Source organism: Amphibalanus amphitrite, unplaced genomic scaffold, assembly GCF_019059575.1.
Source record: "Amphibalanus amphitrite isolate SeventyFive unplaced genomic scaffold, NRLGWU_Aamphi_draft 000065F_arrow, whole genome shotgun sequence".
In the NCBI taxonomy this organism is placed as follows: Eukaryota; Metazoa; Arthropoda; class Thecostraca; order Balanomorpha; family Balanidae; genus Amphibalanus; species Amphibalanus amphitrite.
The window spans coordinates 1,059,497-1,071,113 of record NW_024881561.1 but is presented as its reverse complement, the minus strand read 5'-3'; the positions used below and the strand labels follow the sequence as shown (position 1 = coordinate 1,071,113).

At 48.1% G+C, this 11,617-nt stretch overlaps 2 protein-coding genes across 10 annotated transcripts in view; one reads left to right on the top strand and one right to left on the bottom strand.

Annotated features, from left to right (window-relative positions):
- The first annotated feature begins 210 nt into the window (after positions 1 to 210).
- LOC122378783 (uracil phosphoribosyltransferase homolog) lies at positions 211 to 9,460 on the top strand. Of its 4 annotated transcripts, XM_043360269.1 has the most exons (4): positions 214 to 367; positions 1,211 to 1,355; positions 7,911 to 8,026; positions 8,279 to 9,460. In XM_043360269.1, exon 4 carries the CDS (start codon positions 8,482 to 8,484, stop codon positions 9,187 to 9,189), a length of 708 nt encoding a protein of 235 aa, XP_043216204.1. In that variant the 5' UTR covers positions 214 to 367; positions 1,211 to 1,355; positions 7,911 to 8,026; positions 8,279 to 8,481; the 3' UTR covers positions 9,190 to 9,460. The 4 variants fall into 4 exon arrangements, with proteins under 4 accessions (XP_043216202.1, XP_043216204.1, XP_043216205.1 ...); XM_043360267.1 differs by lacking the exon at positions 1,211 to 1,355 and having other exon boundaries at positions 211 to 367; XM_043360270.1 differs by lacking the exons at positions 214 to 367; positions 1,211 to 1,355 and adding an exon at positions 2,527 to 2,818.
- A 139-nt stretch (positions 9,461 to 9,599) lies between these two features.
- The window catches only part of LOC122378782 (eukaryotic translation initiation factor 4B-like), a 37,934-nt gene continuing 35,916 nt past the window's right edge, over positions 9,600 to 11,617 (bottom strand). For all 6 annotated transcript variants that reach the window (XM_043360260.1, XM_043360262.1, XM_043360263.1 and 3 more), the window contains one exon: positions 9,600 to 11,411. In XM_043360260.1, coding sequence (XP_043216195.1) covers positions 11,309 to 11,411 — 103 coding nt within the window. In that variant the 3' untranslated portion in view covers positions 9,600 to 11,308. The remainder of the gene's footprint in view (positions 11,412 to 11,617) is intronic.

Sequence of the window (11,617 nt, the reverse complement as noted above, 5' to 3'; positions counted from 1 at the left end):
CTTCATAATGGGGCCCGCTCAATTTTTTGAGCGCTCAATTTTTTGAGCTTTTCCCCCAGGGGGGGTCCGTCCCTTTACCGGGCCATAGGAGGAAAATTGCTACCAAATGCTGCCAATGTGACGTCACTGGGATGGTCGAAAGCTGATTGGTCGCTGAGATTCAGGCGATGCTGTCAATTCTGGCGCACCGGCGCAGTGTTTTCCAGCCGTTGCGTGTATTGTTATACGGAGTTTGAATATTGTTTATTTGATAATAATATCACTTTTTATGTGTTTGAAGATCGGAAAAGCATGCACATAAGTGGCATTCACACACTTGTCGTCTCAGAGATCATGAAGAATGACCAGCTTCAGCAGTTCAGCTCAGGTATTCAATTTATTCAGCTGTATAAGCATGAGCATCATAGGCAGATCAGCCCCGTTTCAGTTCAACCCGGTTTAACCTTTTTTGTCATTTTTGGCTTTCAAAGGGAGCATGATAAACTCATATTAAGTTGTAAAATGCCTTAGCATTGTTGAAAACATAATGAGAAGGAGAATGGAGATGGATCATGGAATAGTTGTAAATTGTTTCGGAAGTGGCTAGCTTCTATAAATATTAATGCTTTGTGAAAATAACAACTTATTTGTCAAATTAAATAGTGTCAAATAACAAATCAATCTATGCTTACCTCCCAGACTGGAAAAAAATCACACACTGTCAGATGCGTCAGGGCCCAGGGGCTTTCGGGTCTCAAAATTCAGCGCAAGTGATTTCTCACTAAAATTTTGGCACATCTTTTGTGCAAAGTTGAAGCTCATTGTTACTTCTTTTCAATATTAGTTGTTGCCAGATTTTATAATTTGTATCTAAACTTTCAAATTTTGGATGCAAATTTTGAATTTAAAAGGATTTCTGACATGCTTATTGCTGAAAATCCCATTCTTGTTTATGTAAATGTTATGTAATTGACATTTGCTAACTAAACAAGTTCATCCTTGTCTAATGTCTATATATTGGTTTCTATTTATACCACCTGTGCTACTACTAATTTCTATTTGTTGAGACTATTTACCTAATGCATTTGCTTCATATGATTTTATACGCAGACGCACCTGTGCATGGAACAGTAATGCCAGACCCAAATTCAAAATATTAATGAAAAATTGTGTTATTTGCTTGTTTCACCTGAATTCTGAGTCAGGCCTGCAATCAACTTATTTGTTGCAGGCCTGACTCAGAACTCACTCCGCACGCCGCTGAAGGACGAGTTGCAAAAGCTGGTGTCCGAGGACATCATCGTGCCCGTCACGGAGCCGACTGAGTGGTGTGCACCGATCGTCGTTGAACCGAAGAAGGAGGGAGGAATCAGGCTGTGCGTGGACCTGTCTCGCCTGAACAAGTTCGTCCGCACCGAGCAGTACCAGGCACCCACCCCGCTGGAGGAAGTTGCCTCTATAGCGAGCTCTGAGGCGAAGTGGTTCACCGTCTTCGACGCGGCAAAGGGCTACCACCAGTGCCCTCTTCATCAGGCAAAGGGCTACCAAATTTATTATATTATAAATTTGGTGGTGACTGTCGACTGGCGGCCTAGACCTTGAGGCTTGAAAGTGGCCTTCCTTTTCCATTGACTCCGATCCCCCAGATGGAAATGATATAAAGGATCATTTTTATCTTATTTCATATGAGCCAGTCAGCAAAGTGGCTATCCTGTTTCAGCATTCACACACACAATAGTTGACTGTCAGTCTCTCATGCTGTCAGTGTTGTGAAGTAACGAAGGAGTTGAGTTTTGTTGATTTTAAATTGTGATGTTATGTAAAGGACTGGAAAATGAATGTGAAAACTATGGAAACATATTGGCAGAGTATTGTCACTTACTATCAGGACATATGGATAGAGAATACATTCAAATTAATAAGAAATGCCAAATATCAAGGTACTCAATCACTGATAGGAGTGGACTATCATATGTTTTAATGTCAATTATATGAACGTTAAGACTGAAACTACCTTTTACCTCATCATACCTAATGAAAAATTGTGTGAAGAAAACATTCACAGCCTCTTTGAGGCACTTAGACCACTAAAAAACAAAAATTTTCACGTAAATATGTTGTGTCTCCTTCCTTCAAAACATCATATCGGATGGCGCCACTTTCGTCGACAGTTACTTATCTGCACGCAAATCGAGGAAAACGTGAATTGATTGACGTTTACGTGTTTCCAAATTTAAAATCACAGCATATTCAAACTTTTCAGTGTACCTTTTAACATCTAAATATAACTAAAACGATAAAAACTTACCTTCAACACGAGGACGACAACAACCACTCGACCGGAGACGTCGCGACGAAATAAACAAACGGCGCCGCCAAATGAAAAATATTCTCCGATATGAGTAATGTGAAATTGAGTCGCAATCATTTTGGGTAGTATGAAAAATGCTCTTTCCAACAGAACCCTAGTAAAAAACGTGGATGGACAAAAAATAACTTTTATTTCGACATAAATATTGGCCTGTTTTTAAGTCATCCTGGTATGCCGTAAGATTTCGACCTATAAATTGGTGTTCCCCCAATCATTGAAGATTGAGCAGTGAAAAATATGAAAGCCAAATATGTTTTGCATCATTAGTGATTCTCCTAGGGTGTTGCCATTTCTCCCTAGGTGTTGCGAGTTGCTTTTGCAAAACGTGTTCCTGAAACGGCTCAATTTTTTGAGCCCTCAGCATTACGCCTATGGGAGCCTCTGACGTCACACGCTCAATATTTTGAGCGCTCAATAATTTGAGCTTTTCCCCCTTGTGCGTGGGACTGAGTTCAGTTTCAATGCACGGTGAGTCCGGAAAGGGTTAGACTTAGATCGTTATTCCCAGCTGCCGGACATTGGTCACGTGACCACATTTTCCGTGTGACCTTGAGTTGGCACCAGATTTTGTCGACAGACGTGGCGCAGCTTATTTTACTGCATTATTTTAGATACTAAATATTAAGACGCATGGTGGTAAATGATACCGTGCAAATAATATTGAATCATCGGTGACATAGTTACCATTGATACTTGAATAGCATCAATAAAATGCAATTAATCTATTATTACTCTTCCGTTGATTTTATTGTGTTTGCAGGCATAGTAGAAACTGAAGAGCTGAGCCTGCAGCTTACAGTTGTTCTATACAGTAGCGGCGGAACACCTTCAATAGGGGGGGGGGGGGGGCACTGCCGACTTTCGGTCCGATTCTTTCCATGCAGCGCCCATAGGGCTAATGTTTAAATGCCAAAATTATAGGGGGCACGGTGCCCCGGTGCCCTCCCCGTTCCGCCGCCTATGGTTTTATAACTCTTAATGCATAAATCAATGCTACTGAGGGCTGCAAATTTGTTTCATTTATCTTTAATAACTGATGCCCTACCCTCATCTACCATTATCTGTAAGAATCTTGCATCAATCATCACCACACTTCTTAGTTTTTTTTTTACATACCTACGCCCCCGCCGTGAGAGTGGGCGGGTACGACTCCCTCGCCCTAATTGAGCTAGCCTCGCGGGAAAAACAAGCATGTGTGCCGTTACGGGACCGGGGACGCAGCGATTGATGCACGGTTAAAAAGTCTCAGGTCAACTGGTGGCCTCTGAGGGTCAGGTCAAGTGCCCCGAGGGCCAAAATACGATTTTGGGTTTTGAAAAATAACTTTGCCGAAAAAAACGGCGCAGAGTCGCGATTTTAGTACCATCATGTTTGTCATGCTCCAGTGCGTCAAAATGGTACACTTTTGTTTGGGTGGGGTCAACATAAGGTGCTCACTGCTCACATCGGGTCAAAGCCAGGTCAGAGGCACTCAGGTCACGAACTTGGTCGGAGGAGGTCATATCGTATATCATTCGATTCGGTATGTCTTCCCGAGTCTATTGGCGACTTTTCCGACTTTGCCAGTTCAATTTTGTCAGGAGTTATTGACGAAAAAACTTGTGACCTTTGTGACGTCATGAATGACGTCACGCTAGGTTAAAGATGCAAAAGTGAAGCATTGGACATTGCAAGAATTGCATGAAATTGCGATTCCATGTGCTTGAGCTAGGTTTAGATCATTCTCGGCGTCAAAATTACAGTTTCCATATTTTCCCCATTGACTTGTAATGGTGACGTCACGCGATCGGCCTGACCTCATGTGACCTCTAGGAGAAATCCGAGATATACAAGTTTTGAGACTCCTAGAGGATACTAGGTCCTGTAAGTTTCATCTCGCTGTGACAGCTCCTCTGGCACCGAGGGCGTTGCGAAGTTTCGGTATTTTGGAACTATTGCAGAGGTTCACGTGTGACGTCATAAGTCAGTGATCTGACCTGAGACGGAAATGCAATTGGTTTCCAAAGATGCGTATGGAAGCAAAGATAAGGTGTGCCAAATAGCAGCCCTCTAGCTGTAGGGTGTTTTGAGCTATCGCCAAAAGTCGTGAGTGGAGCGCTACTGACTCTCCGGTCGGCCGCCGGGGGTTAGGAGGCGTGCAGGGTATCGGAAAACCAGCTGGTACTTTGCGAATTTTGCCGATAAAAATATGTTTCTTATGCCGACTTATAGCCAAAAGACTACTGAATCTCAAACCAGTCGCATCCTTGCACTAAATGGCTTGGTTTAGACACGATAGGTCTGAAAAGAAAAGGTCCCATGTATTCTCTATGGGCGCCGCGAGGCCGTTGGCACCAGAGTTTCGGGAAGTGCCCTCGCCACAACCGCACGTGCAGATTTGGTCACGTGATCAAGCGCATTTGCCGCCACTGTATTTATATACACCAGGGGGGCGACACGGCTATTCGCGCAATGTATTAATTTATGGGCCGCGCGGGGCCTCGCGATGACGCGGCTGGAGGCAACTGCTCAGCGCGCTAGGATACTTCTGGCGGGGCGGGGCGCTGAACGGTGTGCAATGAATGGGTTATGGTCGGGCCGACAGAGATGAGGTATTGAATTTGAATTGACATCAGCAATCGGGTGGGGAAGGAGAACGTTCCTAATCGAGCTTGGGTTGGGGAAAGCCGAAAATATCGCGATCGGCTCATAGCTCAGACAGGGCCGGGTGCCGTACCATGTGTTGTATACATATTTAGGCGGGCAGACAGAGATGAGTTATTGGATTTAAATTCACCTTACCATCGGTTTCTGGTGGGGTTTGAAAATGGTTTTAGTCAAGCTCGGAGTGGGGCAACCCACTGGCGGATCCAGGGGAAGGCATTTGGGGCAAATGTCTTCCCCCACATTGGCAGCGCCCGAAATCGCTTTTCGAGAATCAAAGAAAACTTCACAACTTTTCTGAGGAAATGTTGGTTAATCACACTGCACAGCAGTGCGCAAGGAATCGAAATCAGAGTTTTTTTTAATTAATTCCGAGAAATCTTTTTGGGGTAAGCCCCCGCAGTGTCCAAGACCGCTTCCTGGATCCGCCAGTTGTGAATAAGTCACGGTCGATACCGAGCTTCGGCGGGACCAGGCGCTGTATACGTTGTTCTTTCAATGAAGAGGTGGACAGACACCTAGCCCCACATCCTACTGCTATGCCCGTGCTTCTGTGGGTGAAGCACTAAAGCAGTGGTCGGCAGGTCCTCCGGGGTCGTGCCCCCTTTTTTGGCGCCAGGCAGCGCCATTACCCCCACCTGCCAGACCCCATTGGTGATATAACCATGGTTACTAAAATTCCATACTTTTCCGCGACTCTTTGGGTACCTACCATATCTGCGAGAAACCACAGGCTCCCCCCCCCTGCGGTTTCTCGCAAATATCTTAAAAAAAAAGTTGAGCGCCACCATTTTGTCACATTTTGTCATGTATTTTGTCTGCACATGTTGTGAAAATTTCAGATCAAAGTCGCTCAAAGTCAGGTCACCAGATCACGTCAAGTGATCCCTCACCTCAGTTATGACTGTAACGCCTGTTGTAGCTACACAGAGTAACAGATCTCTTTCAAACTTTCAGGAATTGACAAAGGCAACAAAACATGTAGGTACAAAATTTGTATCTCGGATATTTGATGTAGGTGACCAAAGGTCAGCTCACTTTCACGCCCTCTCTCGTTATCAATGGGAGAGGTCGCAAAATCAATGGTAGAAATTGAAAGACGCCTCTTTTGGATGAGTGTCATTCCTAGCACTGTGAAGCACTGAATCACAAGTAAACATGACCACTGAGCCAGAAAACTGCACCCGTAACCCCGCTGTATGTCCCTGAGGTCATTTCAGGTCGTGAACGGTATCTAATAGTTTTTCGCCAATAACTTTTGATAAAGGCATGCCAGAGCGATGAAAATACCTTAGATGTGTTTAGCTCGACGACACGGATCACCTGATGTGCAACAAGACCTCCGATGCTTCTCGAAGGGGGGAGCACGATGCTGATAAAAGTGAGCTCTTGCAAGTCCTGAGTGAAACGCTACTGAAGAAAAACTATCAGCAAACAATGTACATTTTATCAGCAAAGAACGTACATTTTAGCCATTTTTTCTCCGCAGGCTAAATCGTTATTCTTAGGTTAAATCTGAGGGCGTCATCAGAAAAAAAAACGTTAAGAGAGCTATCGAATGCGTTTTTCCGCAGCTCTGTAGCTCTATCCTTTCATGAGCTATAGGCCAGTTTGTCGAAAATTGTCAAAGGTTGACCTGGAAATTGGCGAAATTTTACGTTCGATGACCTCTGGTGAGCTGACCTTTGACTTGACCTAAAAAGTGGCCATAGTTTTCCTTAATCATGTCTTACTCTCTTTCGAACGCCGACTACGGCGTTTCGCTAGTGACCCAGGAGCCAAATTAGTAGGGGGGAGGGGGTTTAACTTCCACCTCCAGCAGGGCGTGGATACCCAGGAGCCCCATCAGGGCGCGGGTTAACCCCCATACGAATAGGGGTAGCGTGTATTTTTCGGGAATAGATCACGTTAAAATGGTCGGATCATAAAAACTGTACCCTCGAGCCGATCATTTTTATCTGTCCTGAAAATGGCATGACCTTAACCCGAATAACCGTTGATTTGTGAGATCTTTCTTGAGATCATGGCAGTCCACAAAATCTCACTTCAGGAAGTTACAGCAAGAGCCGATTTACTCGGGACTTGTCATTGACCTCTGGAAGGTCACCAAATGACCAAGGACCTTTAAATTGGGTAGCAGCGGCTGCCTATCTTCACGGGCAGCACGCTCAATTTTTCTGCAAAGCTCCAGCTCAGAGGCCGAGATGCACGGGTCAGGGTGCAATGGACAACTCCTCTCCCTTGCTTTAGTGACTGTGAAAACGCCAACAGGCGAGCGCCGGCTAATACATGACAGTTACTTTCCACGGCTGTACGGAATGGTGAGCAGCTATGTACATGAAAATTGGCATACGCCAGCTGATCAGTTCATGCTTTGTGCGTTTGCCCTCGACTAATTTTTGAATCCTGGGGCACAACAGTTGCGATGTCTGTCCCATGAAGCGAGCCATTAATTCTAAAAAAAAGATGAGGCTTTCTCAGAGGCCCTCATTACCCCCCGCCGAAGGGCGCCATTACCCCCAAAGGGGGCATGCCCCACCATTTGCCGACCCCTGTGTTAGAGCCATTAGCAAGGTTTTGCAGAATTAAGCTTCATTAAAATAATTATTTTATGGTATATCAGTGTAGGTCACCAGATGATATAAGCTGTGTTATGTGCGCTGTATTGCCTGCTGTATTGCCTGCTGTATTGCCTGTCTTGTCATCAGTCATTAGCTGCGAGGATCATTGACCAATGACCCGCTTCACCTTTGAGCTTTGCAGCTCAATCATGCTGCTAAATATATTAAAGCAGTAACATTGTTCATGTTGAAAACACATTAAGTTTAAATATTCTGGTGTATCATTTAATTTCCTAGAAGCTTGAACATGTTGATTTTGCTATAGGAATTGACACAGGTTTCTGTCTGTCTTGCAGAAGTAATGCAAATGATGGAATGCTATGTCCTTGGCATCTAAAATATTTCTAGCCGCATCGTGTGGAGTGTCTGCTGGCATCATTGGATACGTCCATATCAAACAGAATATTGACAGGTAATGATAAGCAAGTCTTCTTTTAGCAAGCCAATGTACCGTATTGTGCAGTTTTGAATGGCATTTGAAGGGAGCAATGTGCTGTCAGGGGTTCCTTATGATATATCGTTTGGTATAGGTGCTAGCTGGCTGACAATAAGACTGACTAGCCTTCAGTTAATTTCCCATTGTGACAACTAATGCTGTTTACATGACTGTGCCACGTCAGAGTGATGACTAAGGTACAACTTTAACTGTGTGGTGTGCCACCAGGGAGCGTCTGCACGAGGGTGTGATCAAGGACGTGGAGCGGCAGCAGCGGCGCAAGGTGGAGAACCTCGCCCTGCTCGGCAAGCAGCACGACCTCGAGAAGCTGCTGAAGCGGCAGCGGGACGCGGACGGCGCCGCCGTCCCCGCCGGCACGGAGCACGACTGAGCGGCCGCCGCCAGCCGCCGGGGTGTCCGCCGCTGCCGACATGACGCGGACGGACGGCGAGGATGGTAAGCCGGCGGCGGCGGCCACACCGCCGCGGCCGCCGCCGCCGGCGCCGCCGCTACCCGCGCCGCCCATCAGCGAGAACCTGACGGTGATCCCGCCCAAGAAGCACGTGCGCGAGCTGCAGACCATCATCCGCGACCGGAACACCACCCGCAGCGACTTCAAGTTTTACGCGGACCGTCTGATCCGGCTGGTGGTGGAGGAGGGCCTGAACCTGCTGCCGTACACGCCGGCCACCGTCACCACGCCCACCGGCCACCAGTACCCGGGCCTGCGCTACCAGCGCGGCAACTGCGGCGTCAGCATCGTGCGCAGCGGCGAGGCCATGGAGCAGGGCCTGCGCGACTGCTGCCGCTCCATCCGCATCGGAAAGATCCTGGTCTCGTCCGACCTGGACACGCACGAGGCGCGCGTCGTGTACGCCAAGTTCCCAGAGGACGTGGCCGAGCGCAAGGTGCTGCTCATGTACCCCATCATGAACACGGGCAACACGATCGTACGCGCGCTGCACGTGATGCGCGAGCACGGCATCCAGGAGCAGAACGTGATTCTGCTGACGCTGTTCTGCACGCCGGTGGCGGCGCGGCTGGTCACCAGCTCCTTCCCGCGCCTGCGCATCCTCACCTCGGAGATGAACGAGGTGACGCCCAACCACTTCGGCCAGCGCTACTTCGGCACAGACTGAGGGAGGGCCGGCGCGGCGGCGGCCGGGCTGTCATTCGGGCCGCGTGTCGGGACCGACCCCGTGCAATGACGCCCAGCTGCACCTGCTTAGTTATCTCGCTGGCTATGTGTGGTACCCCAAAGGCTTTCCTAGTTTTATACGCGCTTGGCGGCTTACTCCTATGCCGTGTTGTAGTGGCTCCTCGTATTGGCTCAAGGTCCAATCTAGCAACCGGCCCGCTTCAATGCAGTGAATGGTAATTGTTATGAAATAAACCGACGTGTGCATGGTAGCTCGCGTTTTGAAGATTCCACTGCTTAGCATTAACCATTGGACACTGACATCCCACACACCTAGGAACGACTCGTTCTTTCCGTCTTCACCCGAAGGGTTTCAAGAGCGAATTTAACACCTCCAAATAACACAAGTGCCACACGGTTGTTACATATATTTGCCAAATGACATAAGAATACAAAAGTACCCTTTATCCGACTACCAATTTGGATAATGATTGCGGCCCGGCGCCCGTGCGCCGGCGCACGGTCTTGCCGAATACCAGATTAGCGCGAATTTAATCAAAAACCCGACTTTCGATAAACTGTTATTTATACCTATCAGTGGGTAGGAAATTGTCTGAAGTTATCGGATAGAACCTTATTTTTAAGCCACTTTACCATTTGAGGACTTATATCCCTGCCGAAAGTAGACCCACGCTCCGGTTCCTAAAATCGGGCTATGGTACTGATAAATATGTCCAGTTTTCTACGTAAATTTTACGGAAGTTTCGAGAAGATATATGAGAAAATAGCATATCACCGGATAGCGCAGTTCATGATGAAGCTGTTTCTGCTATCATGGTAGCTTTTCAATGAATGGTTTTTGAGTTTAATGAGTTAGAACAAGAGCCCTGCATGTGTATCGTTCTCACGATAGTATTTAATAAAGAAGTTGAAAAATGTCAAAATGGATAAAAATGGATATGACGAATAGGGCATGGCTGAACTCTCCGCACCTTTCTGAACATAAGCGAGCAAGTTTCAGCTGCCAGTTTTTGCCTATTTGCCGTCAACTCAGCTTTGAACATGTCTAGTCGGCCGCCCTATGTGACCTGACCAAGGTAGGGGGCGGCGCGGCCGGACAGGCTCCAGCCTAATAAACTATCTCAAGCACACGAAATCGTGATTTCATGCACTCCTTGCAAGGTCCGATGCTTCACTTATGCATTGTTGGTCTTACGTGACGTCATTTATGACGTCACTAGGGTAATAAGAGTTTTTCGTCAATAACTCCCGATTAAATTGAGCTAGCGAGTCGAGAAAGCCACCAATGGACTCAGGAAGAATTTCCGAATCCAATGATATGCAACATGACCTCCTTCAACCAACTTCGTGATCTGGAGGACTCTGACCTGACCTTGACCCACGGTCAACACCTTAAGTTAACGTCAGCCGAACAAAAAGTATACCATTCGACGCGCCTGAGTGAGGCGAACATGATGATACCAAAATTACGGCTCTGCCGCATTTTTTCGCGAAGTTATTAATAAAAAATGAATCCGCGCCTGGGTCACTTGACCTGACCTCAGAGGTCACAGGTTGGCCTGAGACCTTAAAATCGGATACCAGTCGCTGCGTCTCGTAACGGCGCACACGCTCGTTTTTTTCCGCGGGGCTCTAGCTCCATCAGGGGCGAAACAGCGACGGGGGTCGTACCAACCCCCCCCCCCCTTCGGCCGGCGCGTATTTTGAAAACCAATAAGTCCGGCGAGGGGTAAGTGTCAGTTTTGGAACCAGAGAACCATTTTCAGTGGATCCGAGCGGCGCTGGGATTAAATTCGCGCTAAACTGGTGTTCGGCCACACTGTGCGGCGGTTTGTCGAGCCGCCGGCACTGGGCGGGCCCGGTCCTTCTCCCGCCGCTCCCTCCTTCGTCCCCTAGTGTTGCGTCGTCTTCCCGGCCGCCGCGCGCGGCTGCTCGGGCCGCCGCCGGGTGGCCCGGGGCCGGCTGTGGCCGCCGGGACCGGAATGGGCCGCCGTCCGGCTCCGTGTCGGGCTGGGCGGCCTGCCGCGGCCCGCCGGCCGGTCGTGTCGTGCGCGTACTGTGGCGCTCTGCTGGGGCGGCTATATGTGGTGCCGCCGCGTCTAAGCCTCCTCGTCCTCTGCCAGCGCGCTGAACCGGCTCTGCTCGACGAACACGGCCGGCTTATCCTCCACCGTCTTGGGAGGCCGCGGCGCCCGCTCCTTCCTGTGATGAACAGGGGCTGAGTGAGTGGGGCGGCATCACACGGGGAACGGGGCACGGCTGACTAGCGGGATAACATATGTTCTGTACCCGAATGTGCAAGGCACATTTGAGCTAACACAGGGACGCCATATGGCTTCAACAAAAACAGACGCGCGGTTGCGCAAAACAGTTGCTCATATGAGCTTTGAATGAAAACACACTGAATA

What these genes read in the sequence shown, in the direction of transcription:
- LOC122378783 (XM_043360267.1), top strand. Translation starts at nt 8,482, where the DNA reads ATGACGCGGACGGACGGCGAGGATGGTAAGCCGGCGGCGGCGGCCACA.